The sequence below is a fragment of the Athene noctua genome, chromosome 1, assembly GCF_965140245.1.
Source record: "Athene noctua chromosome 1, bAthNoc1.hap1.1, whole genome shotgun sequence".
Classification (NCBI taxonomy): Eukaryota; Metazoa; Chordata; class Aves; order Strigiformes; family Strigidae; genus Athene; species Athene noctua.
In genome coordinates this window covers 89,038,312-89,056,764 of record NC_134037.1, presented here as the reverse complement: position 1 = coordinate 89,056,764, position 18,453 = coordinate 89,038,312, and the positions used below count along the sequence as shown (strand labels likewise).

Below are 18,453 nucleotides of genomic sequence, written 5' to 3'. Positions count from 1 at the left end.
GTTATTTCTGCCATACTGGCTTACACGATACAAAATCTAAACAGCTAAAGCAAGTGAGGTCAATGAACAGTAATGAAACAGTCTCATGTCATTCCAAAACCTTGTACAAAACATTTTCTTTTAACTTTTATGAAAGCTTAAACAGTATTTAAGTCTTAAGGCAGGGTGTGCAGTTGCATAAACACTGATATCTGGTGTTCTTTTAGACACAACAGGGTATGATGCCTGTACAGAAGGCTGTGCATCACCTGCATAGGTCTTACTGTCATATCTGCCAGTGCCATGGAGATTTCTCAGAGGCACAGTATTCAATATTACTTAAATTTTGCAGTATTAATGAAATTAGCTTTGTGGGTTTTACTTTTATACAGCTGAAATACTGCATGTTTTTTAAAAAATAGTGCAGTGAAAGCAAAACTGTAAAATGGACACAGTTCAGTGTTTCTGTAAAATCAGGTTGTACTGCTTTTTTTATTGCATACCACTTGAAAAAAATGCCAAGTTTTATTTTGCACAGCACAGCATCCATACAGAAGTAGCCTTCCATCTAGCTGCTGTATTGTGCAAATACACATTTTTCAAATGATAAATAAGAAATAACATGCATGTGTATAATGATTCAGTTTTTAGCCTGTACTCAGTTGGATTGAGCCAGTTTATTTCCCAGTCCTTTCTCCATTTATGCGTTGAAGTTTGCTTCTAGCAGAGTCATGTTTGTTTCTATGACATTTAAATTCTTTGGTCAGTCTACTCAATGGATATGTATGTGCTGCATTTGCTGGTATTAAACTGGTGTTTAATCCTGTTCCATGCTAGTGCTGCAGACGTGTGCTTCTGTGTGTGCAGCCATAGAAGGGTGTTCCTCCACCTTCAGAGAAATCCCTTTTCTTGCTTCCCACCCCCTTTTCTAGATGAGCATTATTTGAATGCTTCTCTTCATTTTGAAGGATGGAGGGGAAAGGCAGTCTACCGGCAAAAGGAAACCTCTCCTGCTCTCTGGCTTCTCTTCCTACTTGATTGTGGTGCTATTTATTTCTTCTTCACAGCTGTTAGGTACTCTGGGGGTGAGGTGGTTAGAAGAGGTGGTTGTGGCACGTCCTGTTCCAGGGCTGACTTCCCTTCTGTCCCCTGCAAGCTGAGCTGTGTAGGGAAAAGAGCCCTCTTGAAACTGCCTGGCTTAAAGCCTTGAGAGAATGTGTGCCTTCTTTTAATAAACTAAACATTGGCTTTCTTGGTTAATTTGTACTCCTAAGCAGTTGTTTTTTCTTTTTGTGTACTTGCAGATGATGCTGTTTTTAAAAAACTTCTCTAAGTTAATGATTTGTATTGGCTATAATGAAATTATAGTGAAAGTAAGATGAATGTTTTATTTCGGTCGCCTTTACTACTTTTTTAAATTCAAGCATTAAAAAACCTAATTGCATGGCTGGTAAACTGGTTACTACATATTTTGACAGTTATGAAGATAACCGTATTTATAGTACTTAAGGATTTGGTTTTGAGCTCCTTTACAGAACTTTTCCTTCCATTTTCTTGCACTCTTAATATGATCGCTGTAGCTATAATAGAGGAACCACTTGTCCGTTGCATGTGTTCTGACAAATGTGGCAATGGTTAGAGCTCCTGTGGGTTCAGAGTTGGACCTGTGAAGCAGTACCAGCACCCTTTCATTTAACAGCATCCTGTGCATTAGTATGAGAGAATTCTATTGTGTGCATTTTATAAAAGTGCCATACGACTTAAAATTTAACACATTATGCTTCTTTTAAGTATTACAGTGTTCATGGAAAATGTGCTGTAAGACTAAAAACATGATTCTGTTATGTGGTTAATTAAAAGAAAGGCAGATTTTTAATATGATCTCAGTCAGTGGAAGACATCAACAAAGACTTTTTTGTTGGCTGTCAAATGAGAAAAACAGAAAAGACTTAAATTCTTTCTCTAATATTTCCTTCCAGGCTGACTCATCAGTAGAAATTGGGAAGAGCTGTAGAAGAGAAGCCAAAAAGACAAGCTGATAACTCAAAGAAATATTCTTTTGAGCTGGGGGTTCAGAGTGGAGCCATCATGAGCGATGTTACCATTGTGAAGGAAGGCTGGGTTCAGAAGAGGGGTAAGTTTTGTCTTTTAATGGAAAGTTCTGGTGTATCTATTGCATGCTGTGTGCAGTTGCATTACATGGTTACACTTGTGAGCATTCCTGATTTATCTTCTGGTCTGCAGTGAGCTAATCTGACCATATGGAATTAATGGCCATTAAGGCCTTGGTCTTGTTAATACTTAACCCTCAGCACTGCCCCTGTTTGTAGGGGTAACTGACAGTGAAGAGGAAGTTGGGCTCTAATTCCCACTTAACCTTGCTGTAGCAGCTGCTGTCACCCATGTATCAGACTAAGTAGGCTGTTGTGGCAGCTGGAAGTGGTAGTAATAGAGGTGCACAGTAGAAGGTTGCCTGGAAGCTCTTGTGGATGCGATACTTCGTGTGAAACTTCCTAGATGCCAGAATCATTCACTGTGGCTCATCTTGTATTTCAAATGCAAGTAGTCCCCATAAAATCAACATAATACTTGCATAAAGCTCAGCATACACCTCATTACTTTGCAGACCTGGAAGCCATATGATAAAAGAGCACGTTCCTAATTATAAGCCAGTCTAAAGTATGATTTTCTGTTATATTTGAATTCCTGTAAATTCTTCAGGTGTCACTTTATAATGTGTCACCATGTGATTTACAAATTTGCGAAGGTTACTGTATGTTAAGCTTTGAATGAGAAACCTCTAGAAATATCTGGCATTTGTATTGTGTAATAAACTTCAGATGAAATCTTCTATGCTTCATGCTGCTCTGCTTTGGGTTGTGGTTGCGTACATGATTTATTTCCCAAAGAACATCATCTCTCTTGCAGAGAGAAGGTGATCTAGATTATAGGGTGATTTATGCCATGAGCTTCTGTGATTCTAGCCCAGAAAGATTTAGACTGGAATAGTGGGAACAAAATTACCCTTTAATTTACAAAGAAAAGCTTTGTTTCAATAGCAGTGTGTGAAGACGAAGATCATTATAAGCTTTGTTATTGCAGATTGACATTAAATGTCAAAGAAGCCAAGAGAATGAGAGAAAAAGTTTATTATTCTGTTATTATTCCTGCATAAATTGTATTTCAGGATGCATTATGGGTATTGTAGATGAAAATGGTGGGCTAAACTATGTGAAGCTTAAAGTCTGCTTTCTATTTTGGAATATGTACTTTATATTTAAAACAAATAAAATTTTACATGACAGGAACTATTTAAAATTATAAATTATTTTTCTTTCCCATCTTATTGTTTACTCAGTTTGGGTATCTGATTTCCTTTTTTGATTATTTCATATAAATTTCTTTCAAATGCATTAGAAAATGATTAGGATTATCCTAATAATTGTCTTTTATATGGTATCAGTTCCTTCATGTACTATCCCTCATTCTTATCACACCCTGGTATCAACTCTGTGAGCACTGGATATGCATATATTAATCACTGGGGTCCAGGAAAGGACAGTGTACAGTGAAACTCAATGTCTTACTGAATATTTGAAATTCTGAAATGTAAAATAAAGGTTTTCCTTCTCATGCTGTTTTACTATCCATTAATTGAAGAAAAGCCTACCAAGTTGACATTTTGATGTCAATTTTGTTAGTAATTATTTTATTTCCTAAGTAAAGACATTTCATGACATGCATTTTTCCTTACTTTAATTAACTTTGAGTGAATATATGGTTGTTTTTTTCCTTCTGACTATAGGTGATTGTGTAGGTTTGCAGGTTTAAGTAGGATATTTTTTTTTTATCACATCTAATATTGTCTTAATTTTCTGTGTCTGATTTATTCTGGTTGTTGGTGCATTAAAGCATTCATTTTGTTTGTCTGTGAAAACAAAAGGAAAAGTGCAGTGGTGTTCTGCAATGTCAAGAATTTGTAAGCATTTAATTCAATGTTTATACATTTCATGTAATTACAACTTCTATCCTGACCTTGTTCTGGAGCAAGAGAATCAAAGTTGTTAAGCGCTTTTTTTTGTTGTTGCCAGGAAGTGTCCAACCTTAATCTAAATTCTGAAAGTTGGATTATGCTCAGTAGACACTTTTTATTTTGGCAGCTAAATATTCTCTCTGTGTGCAAAGAAGCATTTTGGGATTGGCTAAAGCTGCCCTGCTTCTCCAAGCGATCATGCTATTACAGTTTTAAAGTGATTTTTCTGATCATCCCCCACTTGACGCTCATTGGCTCAGTTCACAGGGTGGTTTTCATAGCTACAAACCAGGTTCCTCCTGGAGGAAGCAGAGCATGGGATGTTGTCTCCAGGTGGACACCGAATGAACTCCAGCCCCAGTGATCAGTCCTCTGGACAGCCCTGAACCACGCGTGTGGTGCAACGTTTCAATCTGAGGCTCCAGACTAAATTTAACTTGAAATAAAACTTGTAAATCCTACACGCTGGAAACATAGGGGCCTGGGCACCAGCTGCTTCAGTTGACTGATTTGCTTCTACTATGCCAAATTACTTGGTCATGTGGATATAGCCTAGGAACTTTAAAAATTGTTCTCTTCAGCATTCAGGAAGGTTTGTGGTATAAGGAAAAGAACAAAACAGTCTCTCTCTGTGATTCACAGCCTAGTCAAGGAATATGAGGATGACTTGAAAGTACTGGGATGAAGAATGGTTTTGAGGATCTGGCTAACGAGATAGGCTGTTACAAAGGTGGGTTAAGTGAACTGAATGTAGGAATGAGAGGGGTGGACTAAAAGTTGAGCTGGGCATCCCTCTCTGGGTTGAGACTCTGGTTGAGCAAGGCTGGGGAGGACAGGGTCTGTTACGGCACAATATTACAATTCTTAATGACTGTGAAATGCACTGAGAGAATGTTTGCTTTGTTATCCTTAGTACTGTGTCCATGTCAATAATAGAGGGCTGAAGGCTATATATTTGTAAGCTTTTAACCCTGCTGTTGAGCACTGACCAGTCGATATGATGCTACACAGTTGGCTTCAATGCTCTGTTTTTCTGTGTGTGCTTAAATGATGAACCCATTAAAGTATTAGTATTTTAAAATCAGCCATCACTCAAATTTAAGAAGTGCCAGAATTGTTTATTTAATGAAGGATGATCATACTCAGGCTTTGAGTAGTCTTTAGGAGAGGAAGTTTCAGTGTGGTGAGAGTAGATGCTACTGAGGAAGAGTAAGCTGTTATATGTGAATGGTCAAACGGGCAGAGATGACAGGCTGGAGGTAAGAACTTTGGACAATAGAAGACACAAAACCCAAGAGGAAGCAAAGTCTGAGAAGCTCAAGAGAACCTCAGGTGCAGTCAAGTCCCATCTCACAAGTGAAAGGAGATTCTGAAGCATACTGGCTGGGCCTGCCTGAGCAAGTAATGCTGTCCAGTGAGAGCAGATTCACAGAAGGAAATAATTGGTGATGAGGACCTGATACCTACCTACCTCAAGTGCATTTGCAAAGTGAAGTGGGTGTTACTTTGGACTGACACCTGTCTGCTCCTGTGCCCCTTTGGCAGGGGTATTGCTTATGGTTTTTAGTTTCATCTGAAAGGAACCAGGTTTGTGCACTCCAGGACTGCTTCATGCAGCAAACGAAAGTGCATTAAGTGGTGTGATAGGAAGATTTGTCGCAAAAGTGCTCTCCTTATCTGAACTAAGGTATTAATGCAGATGTACACTGTGAGACATCAGACCTTGTACAAGTGGAGAACCAGCAGAGCAGTCGTGTTAGAGTGAAGTCTCTGCTCAGGCAAGAGAGGAGTGGGAATGTATTTTGTAGAAGTGGTCTTATGGTCATCTGTGACTTACTGTCTCAAATCTAGTGATAAGAATCAAGCATCTTACGGCCTTGTGTCCTTGTGCTGCTGCAGAGGTATTCTTGCAGTTCACTGGCTCATTGTGTTTTGTTTCAGAGAGGATAATCATGTTTCTTTCTTTGTTTTGTTCTCCAGTTATTCCTGTAGCTAGATTAGGAGAGAGATGTGTTGTGTTCCTTTGAGTTTCCTTTTTAGATAACGCCAATGTTTTTCGTTCTAATGCATACAGGTGAAAGGGAAGTGATCTTGATAAAAATCTGAAATACCATGATCTGAATGTTGCTGTTGATATGCAGAAGTTAAAACATGAATTTGACACATGCAGTTAGTGTAAGGACTCTGCAATAATTACTGAAATGACTTTTACATTTTGGATTTGCTTATGAGCGCAACATTTTGCAGAGTGGTTTTTTTTTTTTAAATTATTGCAAGAGTATTTGTGATCTTACTTAATGTGTTTTTACTGTATTTACTAAATTAAATGTAATGTTTTACGAGGGGGATATGTTTTTAATTTAGCAGTTTGGAAACAGCTGGTTTTTTTAATGGATGAACATGCTTAGTCTGGTTAGAGCTATATCATTACAAAAATGGGTTTTATGCATATAATTCAGGTGGTATTTTTTCTTTAAAGCTAAAGTTTCCTGAGTTGTAGAGTTGACCTTGTCTGTAGTCTATAATAGTCACAACAATTAGATTTAAGAATCATTAATAACTATGCTTAATTGCAACCTAATTTCTTTATATATAACCTGTGCGCAAGATTTCAATTAGTTTAAACATATGAAAAGATTTAAGAGTCTTTGCTACCATGTTATTAAAAGATCATTTGGGACAAGGGAAAAATTGACACAGATGTTAACTTTTTAAAGGACCCAGTTTTAAATTTAACATGTCAACTAACTTTAATTGCAGGAGTAAGTTTTCTTTTTTTTAAAAAAAAATCTGGGGAGAATATACCTAATGTCTATGGCATAACAAGATGGCTAAATCATTATTTAAAGACAAAGCAAAATGTTGTCAGTTTAAGTCAGTGCTTCTGTTGTCATACTTCAATTATCACACCTCTTCTTGGGCTTCTGTGATCAAGTGTGTTACATTAGATAATGCTGTTTGTCATGACAGTCTTTATATGGCTTACATGATATATTTTTACCCAAATTACGTTGAATAGATAATGTATCTGACTTGCTTATGAGGGGTGACTTTATTATAATCTCACAGTTTTTGATGTCCTCATTTTATCTTGCAATGCTCACCTGAAGTACAGAAGTACTAGTATAACAATTTTATAGAGGGGGAACTGAATGTAAAATTTCTGTGCCTTAACCATGATAATTTAAGAAATTTGATGTAATGAGATGGTGGTAAAAATTTCCTGTAAACAATGTATCACTGAAATACTGTAATACAGTTTTCACTTGAGGGTTTTTTCCTTTTTTTTTTTCTTTTTTTAAGTACAACGTTTCGTAGCTTAGTATCCAGAACTGAATTACCTAAAGTAATGTTACTATTATATATAATATATTATATATATATTATATATATATTTATATACACATTATATATATATAATATTATATTATATATAATATTATATATATATAATGTTACTATATAGACTTTATAGTATAAGAGATGTTTGATTTACTGTGATGAGATTCACTCAACTGCTGGTCTGTTTTCATTTTTGCAATTCAGGACATGATGCAGGTATCATGGGATTTTAAGAAATAGCTGTGTGGGAAATATTTATTGCTGCTATATTTACTATTAAGAAGAATAAATAGTGTAGTGGAATAAATCTATTGTTCCAAATAGAAGTACAGTTGTTTAAAGTACAAATTATTTACAGTCATAGGATAGCATGTCTTCCCTCCCCTCCTCCCCTCACCAAATCCAGAAAAAGAGCTAAGTAATTTAATTTAATGGACGTTGGGTTTTACTGTTGAACCAAGACCAAACAGATGTTAATTTTGGAAATGCACACTGGAGATTGAATTCAGGTGGTATGTTTTTTGTTTTGTTTGTTTCTTTTTTTTTTTTTTGGGTGAGGGCAGGAATGCCTTGATTGAAAAATTAATCTCAGAAGTTATGATACTAATTGAGTGTTATTCACAACCTGTCAGAAATCTTGTTTGCAGATTGTCTGAATTATTTGAGTAGTTTAACACACCTCTAACAAAGACAAATTCAAATAGACTATCTTGAACATCTGCTACACAAAGTAGAAGAAATTTAAACTTTTTTTCCTAATTGTCTCAGCACATAGTAGTTTAAGGTAAAATCTTCATTGATGAACCACTTGAAACTAAATAAGCCTTTGTTATTATAATCTTTCCACTCTTAATTCTATCAAAATAAAAGAAAATACGAATTACTGTAAAGTTCCAATAAAATATGCGAATGTAAAAGAGGCAGCTTCATGAGGACCAAAGAGAGAAAAAATGACAGTGACTCATATAAATGTTTATACATTCCTGTATCTAAACTAGATTTTTTTTTAAGTCCTCAATAGTTAGATATTTCTTTATCATGCCTTCAGTGTAGAGTGGATTTAGGTAAATCTGTGAAGTTGCTTGCAGTTGAGGAAACCTCACATACTTTTTTATTTTTGTTTCCGCATACACTCCGAGCAGAGATCTGTGTATTTAGAGGCTGTTTTTCCTGCAGCTACCCCACTGGGAGAGGAGAAAGGCCCTCTGTGCCCTTTTCTGTCCCATTCACATTGTAGTTGAGTACCAAGCTCTTCTTTTGGGAATAATTATAATCTTTTTAACCTTATTTGTGCCTGAAGGAAGGTCAGAACCATGAGAAAAATCTTAAAATTGATGTAACTAGGATGAGTGCTCTTTGTTAAATAACTGTTTATTTCGGGTGCTTTAAGGTAGTAAATAGGTGAGTTATTTTTGCAGCTCTTCACCTTGGATTATTAGCAGTTTCTGCAGGTAAAGGCAGTTTGCTATAGTAATTGAAGCTTGAAATACAAGGTATTTTAAATAGTCTCAAGTTTTTTCTCTGGAATATCCTTGCTGAATGCAGGTTTGGAATTGTGCATGGTTGATTAATTTTTAAATTTTTCAAAAAATTGGTTTTGTTTCAATGTAGCTGTAATACAGCCAGTTTCCAGTTTTTAATTCAGCTGCAATTTTGATTGGTAAAAATGTCACTTCTAGATGGAGTTGTATTGTATGTGATAGTGGCTAAAGTTTTTTGCATGTTCTTTGATTAAATAGATTAGTTCCTACTACTAATATGTCAGAAGATGTAGTAATATATTCAAAGGGAGGAAGGTGTTATCCTAGGTTATTATTAACATGGAATGTTCATGGGAGCATCAACATGTTTGACCTTGGTCATACTGATTTTCAGATTTTTGAAAAGAAGTTGAACAAATTCAATACCTAAACAGAATCCTTGTTTATTATCATCCTTCCAGTGGCTTGTAAGGCATTTTTTTGGTGCTTATCACCTTGCGCTTTGGGCTTTCACATGTCCTGAGTTTTAGGGTAGAGAAGTGCTTTTACTGTTCCTTACAACAAGTTGCTTGTTACACAGGAAGATACCTAGGCAGTGGATATTTTTGAGTATTCTGGACATACTGGCATTACATATTCTTTTATATCTGTTGTATTTCCTATGTAGTGAATGCTGCCTTACTGCTCATGTTCTGAAGGTTTTCTCCATTTATACCGGTTTCTCTTGTTCATACTAGTTTGTTACCCATAAGGGCAATACTTTTGAAGATGCGAGGTTAACATTCTTTTTTGAAGGGACTAGGGAAGCAAGATATTAACAATTCATTGTTCTTTCCCTGCTCACAACCCTTTTGGCCTGGCAATACTGCTTGACCAGCAGATGTTGAAAGTATGCTCTTGGGGAAGACTTTGAGGAACTGTTTCCCAACTACATATTTTCTTTTTAATAAAACTTCTACTTTTGATTTTTACTTAAAGCTTAAATAGTCACATTGTGTAGTACCTTCGTCATACTGTAATTTGAACTTAAATTCATTTGTGTTTATGTCACTTTCAAATTGAAGATGTTGTTATTGTAAGGATAATTTGCTTGCAATACCAGGGCTTTTCATATCTCTTAAAATTTATCTTTCCTCAATATACCTACGTGCCAGTCCAGCAAATCTCCCAAGTCTTTGTGTCTTCTTTTGTTTGAAAGACAATGCATGTGCCTGTTCTTCTCACCTCAGCTAGGTCAATCAGCTTATGCCTCTGTGGGACCCACTTCTTTTATACTACCGCTGCTGCAATCATCAAAAACATTAATAAGGTCAACAACTGTGACTTCAAACTAGGTTCTGAAGGAGTTTTAAGACTGGACTGAGAAGTAAGAGCTTTAGGGCATGATTATCAAAGAGGCAACTGAGACTGCAAATTAACATACCAAAAAATAACCTTTGGGAAGAGATCAGGCTAGTGATGCTTTAGGGAATGAATAGAATAGGTGGAGGCCAAGGAAAGAAGGTTTTGTAAGCACTCAAGTCCTGTCTTGGTTGCCTTCTGCTTTCTTGGAGGAACTGTTGATCCTTCATAAGCATCTCTACAATCTTTTGACGAAGTGTTTTTTCTCCACTAAAACATCAAAAAAAGATGGTGGTAGTGCCTGGGATTTATTCAACCTCCAACTTACTGAGAGCAGTTTGATTTTTCCTAAATTGCAGGCAAAAGAGTTTTGCTCAGTTCCAGCAGCATAGACCTTGACTTGTACTGGAAGAGTTTCCTGGGTCTCAGGATAGGTTGTCGTTAGCACATAATATAGCACAATAGCAGCAAATCTGTCAACAGGTACTTAGATTTTGGTGTCCATACTATCTATACATGTTTCCAGAGATTTGCTTTGGACTCATTGTCCTATCTGTTCCTATGGTCTGAAAGCCTCTAGGCAGTGCAATATACGAGGTGTGGTAACAGCGTAAGCCAAACCTTCTGATAGTTGATAACTGGGAGATTTGCTTCAGATGTATACTCCTTATCTGTAATGTAGATGTGCCTCTGGTCTCTTTTTTTTCCCAGTCATTTTCAGTACCATCTCTGTGTCCCAGCTAGTCTGTGTTATTACTACTTCCCTTGCAAATCAGGGCAGTGTTAGATTACTTTTTAGAAATCTTAAGTACATTTCTTTATAATCAGATCACATTGTAACATTGTAACATCTTGTTACCTTAAGTTGTGAAGTTATAGTTTGCTTTCTTACTGAGTACTTTCTTAAAACAGATAGGAAGATAGGAAGTGAATGTGTCAGATACCAGCACACTGGTAAGAAAACACATTCCCTTTTTCAAGGTAGATTCGGAAGTTCACTTTCAAAATGTTGGCTGTCTTGCCTTTGGGGATATCTTCCCCAAAATATTTAGTTACACTATGGTAGCATATTAACGGTGTAAAATTAGAAAGGTAACAGATTCATATAGTTTTTATTACCATTTTTACACTGACATTCCAAACTCTGTAATCCTCAGTTATTCACATTTGGACAGTTGAAGTGTAAAAATTTTACTGGGGATAGCTTCTTGCTGGTCTTTTATCAACATTGTCCTGATAAGAAAGTTACTGAAACCAGAATAGTCTTCGGAGATAGCTGCTAAGTAGACCTAGATAGCGAGTACAACACCACCAGAGAGAGATATGATTGCTAGTTTATACAAGTGGTCTGTGCTTTTGGTTGCGTTAAATCGTGGGCAGCTATGTTCATGATGAAGAAAGACATGTAAATTATGTAAAGAATTGGTCCAACGGTATCTTAAATTTGGCACTTAATATTGTGGATTTTATCCTGAAATTTGTCCAAGTCACAGTTTCCCTCAGATAAAATGGAAATAGTAGAGGTGTCCTGAATGTGAGTTTGTTCCTCCTTGTGAAACTTCTGAGTGCGTTATGTTTCAGTATTCATGCTTTTTACAGTGTAGTAGTTTATATGGGAAATAGAATGAGTCTTAATAGTAGTTGTCAGTCTGATGGAGAAGCAGTGGAATTTTGGGGGTTTGTTTATCCTGCTGATGTGTTGCAGAGGAAGAAGAGCATACAAAGGGAAGAGTTGTTAATAAGGTGCAAAAAACCCAGTTGTCCTTTATCAATTCTTAAGGTTAGTTTTTTTGCTAGATGTCTTCCAGAGAGACTGGAGCAAAGCCCTGAACAGGGATCACTGGGAGAGTAGACCATGGGAACATGACAATATCTCTACCTATGCTTACACTCTTTTGACTGGATGAAACTGTGCAGATGGATTAGTGGTATAACTTCTACACATGTGAAAATATTTACAAAATTGTGTGCTTTCATACGGCATCTATTGCTTTACTTTAAAACCAGTATTCACTCACTTTATTTTGAACTGTGCTGGCTTTTATAATATCGTGCCAGTTTGTGTTCTAATACACTCTAAACTTTTCTGGACAAGTTTATTCTTATCTTGAGAAACAGCAGCAACTACTGTATTTTAATTAGGAGCTTGTGAATTTGCCCCCGATAGATGCAGTTCCATGTTTACTTGAAACTTGTGTTAAGTGGAAGCTGTTGTTGAAATGGGGGAAGTGTCATGTCCTCTTCTTGCTCAGTTGTGTTGGCACTCGTGCTCATGGTGACATGGTGAATCATACCAGGAAATTTATCTGGCTGAAAATGAATCTATTTTTATTTTCCTAGCTAATTTTCAGATGGATCATTTCCCTGACCTGACTCACAGTGTAGCTGCACAAACAGTGGTGCTGGCACACAGGGGAATGTGCGAGCAGCAGCACGGAGGGGCAGGACAGCTCTCTCCCAGTGGCAGCCCTCACCTTTGCAAGAATAAAGTGGTTATAGAACTGCACCTAAAACTTAGGTTATCGCTATGATCAGACTGCAGCACAACTAGTTTATATTTCAAGATTATTTTCTCTGAAATTTGTGTTTAGAAAAGGGCCACAGATTTACTCTCTGTGCTGGTCCTAAATGGGATTGAATTAAAAAATGTCACCAGGAGGTTAGCTAGTTTGTATTCCTCTGTGTTTTTAAGCAAACAGTGATTTTTAACAGAACAGTGACTTGGCTAATGTCTGTAACATTAAGTGGTTCCTTAATCCAAACGATACAGTAGCTTTGTAATCCTTTTGGGTTTAGAGTTTGAAAGCTGTTTAAAAAGAGTATTTTAAGCAGAAAAAGCCACCCAAGGCTTATGATACAGATATCCTTCTGAGTTGTTGGCTTCTGGGTATTACTGAAGATTAAAATTATGGCTCTCAGAGTTCAGAATATACATACTGTGTTGGTGGACAATCAGTGAAACTTCAGATAATGTTAATTTTTAAGCCTCTTGAGTTTTCTATAGAGTTTCTGCAGTAGAGTTTCTGCTACTTTTGGTAGAATTCTGGTAAAAGTAGTTTTTGGCTGAAATTCATTTTTTGCAAGCCTACTTCTGGGTTTGTTTGGTTACATACCAAAATTTGGAGATAGATCAATCTCTTTATGATTTCAACATGCACAATGAATATTTGAAATGAATTTTTGTTGTGAACATTTGTACTTGGGATCCCTTTGGATGGTTTTCAATCACAGCCAAGATCTTACACATTTTATTTACACCATGTGCATAGGATTTTATGTGGAACTGCTGTTAGCACAAAAGCTTATGTAGAGTTGGTGAACTTTTCCCTCACTTGATCCAACCATCATTGCTCCAGAGGAGACAGAGACTTGCTGTTATGTGCAGCAGTGTGGGCAACCATGCTGTTATTAGACCAAGCAGATGCATTTCATGGTGAATGAGCGTCATATTCTCCAGGCACATACAAACATCTCGTAGTTTCCCATTTGCCACAACCATAATGCTACCTCTCTTTTCTAATAAAAATAAAAATCACAACCCAATAACAAAAAACCCCAAATCAAAACAAGAAAATCCCCAACACAACCCAGCTTTTTTTAAGGATCCTTTCTAACACTTTTGTTGTCCCCTGCACCCTCTCCAAGAATATAGCTGTAATTATTACTTAGTCTACAAAGAGAGAGTTAGGGAAACAGTTATGGTCATAGTGCTTTATTTGTGGCTGTGTATAGTAGCTGTGTAATAGACTTACACATAAGGATGTGAGGTATTTTTTTTTTGTGCCAGCCTCCCAAGTATCAGTATAGTCGTTAATAGATAATGCCACAAATATTGAGTGTATTGGTAGTGAGGGTTGAAATAACCTGCTGTAGATAGGCAAATAATAATAAATACTATCTTTGATAATAAAAGCTTGACCCACTCAAACAAGGCCACATTCTAAAAAATTCTAACATTAATAGGTATTTTGAGTGTTTTTGAGGAACATACTTCAATAATTAAACTTATTCTTACATAAGCACATAAAATCTGAATTTTCTTTTAATGAATTTTCCTGTGAAAGAGGTAATAAGTTGCTACTCCAGAGCTGGGTAAAGTGAGGGGGAGAAAAAAAGCTCTTTTTATTGAGAGGCAGCATGAGTGCAAAAGCATCACTGTCTTTTATCCATAGTAAGTCTGACCTTTCCTTACAAAAGTAAAGTATTTCTATAACAAAGTAAATTTTTCTGGATAGAAAGTCACAGGTCTTCATATTCAATGAAATTGTTGTCACTGGTAAATTACCTCACAATAGGAATTTGTATTTTTGTAGTAAATACAATCCTGCATTAGAGCTTTAGCGTATTAATAGCCTTTCCTTTCTTGCAATCCTCTTTACTCCCTAAAAGTTATCTGTGGATGGTAGACTGTTGATGTCAATGGATTTGTAGATGTAGTGTAGAGCAAAGTTTCAAACTGATTAGATGCTCAGTTTATAGAAAGGGTGGCTTACCACAATCTCTGTCTTTTGCCAATTGACATATTTAAAAATGCTCCAAATCTCGTGTCATCTTTGGAGTTCCTAGGAAATTTGTTTGTATTTTTTCACTTAGAGTGTGCATATTTTAATACACAAAGCAAGAAATTAATCCATTCATTAACATTTTAATATTTCCTCAGAATAGATACATATTAACAGTTACCCTCAACCAAGAAAGTTGATGCATCGTGATTTAACCAGAGCTTGAAGAATGCATTATTAGATGCTGTTTAGAAGATACCATATAGGAAGAGAATGGTGTTTAAAATGCACCATCTTAAAGAAATACAAATGCTTTTAGTGTACATAAAGCCTTACAGAGGCTTAAAATTGGAAAGATAGGACTCAACAAAGCATGTAAAGATGGCAGTTTCCTTAAGTCCTCATTGTGAGAAAATAGGTGGATTTTTTTTTTTTTAACTGCATTGATGTGCCTTTTAAACTTTGGAATGGTGTGAGCTGCTGTGGAGCCTGGGATGCAGACCAAGTACCAAAGGCAGTAAAGATCAGGAGAACTTTCTCAGAGTCTGTTCTAAGTGTAGTCTCCAAGGAAATAGCCTTTTATTGTCATGCCACGCTGAAGAGTGCTTTCATTTCTTGAAAGAGAAACATGCAGTCGTGGTTTGAGCTTCTGCTGTAATTGGAGATTCTGCTCTGGTTTGAAATGACAAAAATGGAAGAATTAGAATGCTTTACAGGTATTTTCTTTTTGGTTCATACTCTAATTGCTATTGGTTATTCCTGGTGGAAAAGTCTGTCATTAGTTTTGCTACACCTTTCCCTTGGTCACAGTTTTTCTCTGGTTTTGTTTGAAATGAGTTGCTGATAAATGCTACTATTTTTGCATGGTTCTAAGCAGCTGCTAGGCTTGTCGAGGGTAGGGAACGATCAATAAAATGGGAAGGATACAGAGAATGGAGACATTTAAAATATGGTTTAGTTAGGCTGGGAATGGGAGCAACTTTGGTATAGAAATGAAGTTACTATCACTAGATACAGTAGTATCAAAGGAGAAAAAACTGGAGAAAGCTTAATGTGAGGATAGGATTTCAGAAAAAAATTACTGAAAGCTTACATTGAAGAGATTGGTAATTTTTAATTACTTAAGAAATCATGAAGAGTTTCTGTAATGAAGAAAAATTCTGTCGTAATTGCAGTAACTTGTGAGGTGCTGCAACATGTCCTTCAGTGTTTAGAAGATGAAGTTAAATGAAAAGCATTATCTTTTGTTTGTTTGTTTGTTTGTTTGCTTTGTTTACAATGCTATCATGTTATTATAATGAAAAAAGTCTAGACAAACATAATCAAATTAATCCCTGGAAACTACCAGCTCAAATACTACACTGGAAAGTAAAGGAGTACAAGAAGGGAATAAATTTATGTATCTTGGTAGTAAGGTGCCTGTCATCTGGGGATTTCAGTAAGGAGCTAGCATTACAAATTGGCAAAGCAACAGTTTCATTTACCAACTAAATAAGATATGGTCATAAAAATCCATGTTTTAAAGACCAGGGTGTGAAACTTCAACTCAGATATTTCTTTCCATCTCAACATATGGATGTGAAAGCTGGAAATCCAACAAAGGTACAGACATCTAAATGCCTTTGAAAGCAAATGCCTTAGAAAAATACTATGTATTAAATGGAATGAATTTATAACAGATGCCAAGATTCATTAGACAGCTCAAAAACCCCTTGGCTCTAAAGTTATCCAGAAAAGAAGATGGAATTATCATCTGGAACATATGTTAAGAATGAAGCCAGAGCATCTGTCATGGAAAGCATGCCACTGGGCAGCTGGAGGAACATGCAAAAAGCACCAACTGAAAGAGTCTCTCCATTGAACAATGCCTAAGGTAAAAAAAAATCGTGGGATATTTTACTGGATGCACAAGGAGTGGTTCAGAGTAGACAAAAAGTGCACAGGGCATTTTGGCTTTTCATTTTGATTTTTTTTGTTTGTTTGGAGTTGTGGGGATTTTTTTTTTGTTTGTTTTTGTTTGTTTTGTTTTGGGGTGGTTTTTTTGGGTGTGTGTAAAATGAAGGTTTTGGGTTGTTTTCTGTTAAGATTGCAGATAGTGAGGGATGATTAAAAACTGAAGGTCAGAACTGAGAAGCACAGATTAAGTACAGTACTTAATTGTAACGTATTTCCATTTATTTTAAAATTTGCATATAATTTCTTTAGCCATGAAAAGCGAAAGAAGATTGTGTAATTAAATAAATCTTCAGATGCATTCCCACTGATTGGCTAAGTCTCTAATAGAGCATTCAGGATTACCTGGATAAAAATCCAGAATTATTTTATACAAGTAACCTAGCATTATCCTAATGTTATAAAGGTTTGTGTTAGAAACACCTTAGCAGAATTTGAGATTCATAAAAGATTTCTAGTTGAAATGCAAGCTTTCAAATCTGTTATCTCAATCTATCTCTCAATCTTCTGTTATGCAAAACATTTTATTAAAATATAGCAATCTGAACTAAGTTTGTCCAAAGTAAGTATTCAGGAATTTCTTAGACTTGGTAAATAGCATTGTTTTGTGTTCTTTTTTTTTTTTTTTCCCCCATAAGATTTTCCAGGCGAAAAAAAGGAAGTCTTCACTCAGTAACATGGAGGCACTCCCAAACAAGTGTGTGTGTGATATGGCTTTTTTTTTTTTAAATTTAGGTTGCTTGGTTTTTTTCCTCTTGTTAAATCATCTCACTGACACCCAACCTAACACGTGGGAATGAATGCTTCCTGTGAGAAGTTTGAACAACCTCTTCACCTTCTAGATGCATTTGATGAGCCTAAGTAGTGAACCAAAACTGTTAGTTCCACTTAGCAGGGTTAACAAGTTTAGGCAAAGTGAATAGCTCCTTAAATATTTCGAAGGTGTATTGGTAACTGAAGCTTTTCTGTTTCTTCCACTTAAAGTATGATGAGTGTTATAGTGTTTATTTCTTAATGCCTCATAAAGATGAGAAAAGCTTGCAAATGCAATTCAGCTGCAGTTGTTCAGGAAACATAATTTGGTTTTACTTTTCTCTTAAAATATTTACAGATATTTTTCTCCCCTTTACACATTTGGTGTTGGTGGAACTCAGTTTAGATGCCTTCCTCCCATGCCTTGGAGGTAAGGCATCTATCTAGCTATTGTTTGTTCTTTAGAGCCTATGTGGTTACGATTTTCTACTTCAACAGATTCTGCTACTGATTTATTGGGCAATTAGATACTTTGTTTATTAGTCATTAGTTTGAACTGTTAAACTTTGTTTAACAAAGTTTTATCAGGGCTGTCCATTTTACCAAATTCAGAGCAGCCTTTGGTTATGTTATATGGAAAAAGAAATCTATCACACCCTTGTCTGTCTTTTCTCCTTTCATTTTCATGACTGTTTGCTCTTTTTTGTGCTTGGCAACTCAAATTTCTGTGTATTCAGTTTGTAATAAAGTGCTTTCAGTAGTACTGCAGGCTTAGAAGTTATGTCCCTGGAAATAAAAGAAGTGAAAAGACATTGTGTGGTATACTATTTCAGGTTATGTGTTGACTAGTATTTTGAAATACAGTTGTTCTGTGCTCAGTGCTAAAGTTTTTTGCTGAAGAGTATGTAACAATAAAAAGTATTCAGGAGCTAAAAATACAGGATTACTACATGCTTTGACCTGTGGTCAGTGAGTTGGCAGGAGTAGCCTTGTATTGTTTGTTCAAGGTTTGTTTGAAGAGAACAATTATAGGATGATCATTAAAAATATTGACATATTATTTTTCAGG

The 18,453-nt window shown here is 36.0% G+C and overlaps 1 protein-coding gene across 5 annotated transcripts in view; it reads left to right on the top strand.

Moving 5' to 3' along the window:
- Window positions 1-18,453, top strand: part of AKT3 (AKT serine/threonine kinase 3) — a 158,848-nt gene that overhangs the window by 12,300 nt on the left and 128,095 nt on the right. For all 5 annotated transcript variants that reach the window (XM_074896858.1, XM_074896859.1, XM_074896855.1 and 2 more), the window contains exon 2: window positions 1,959-2,113. In XM_074896858.1, coding sequence (XP_074752959.1) covers window positions 2,068-2,113 — 46 coding nt within the window. In that variant the 5' untranslated portion in view covers window positions 1,959-2,067. The remainder of the gene's footprint in view (window positions 1-1,958; window positions 2,114-18,453) is intronic.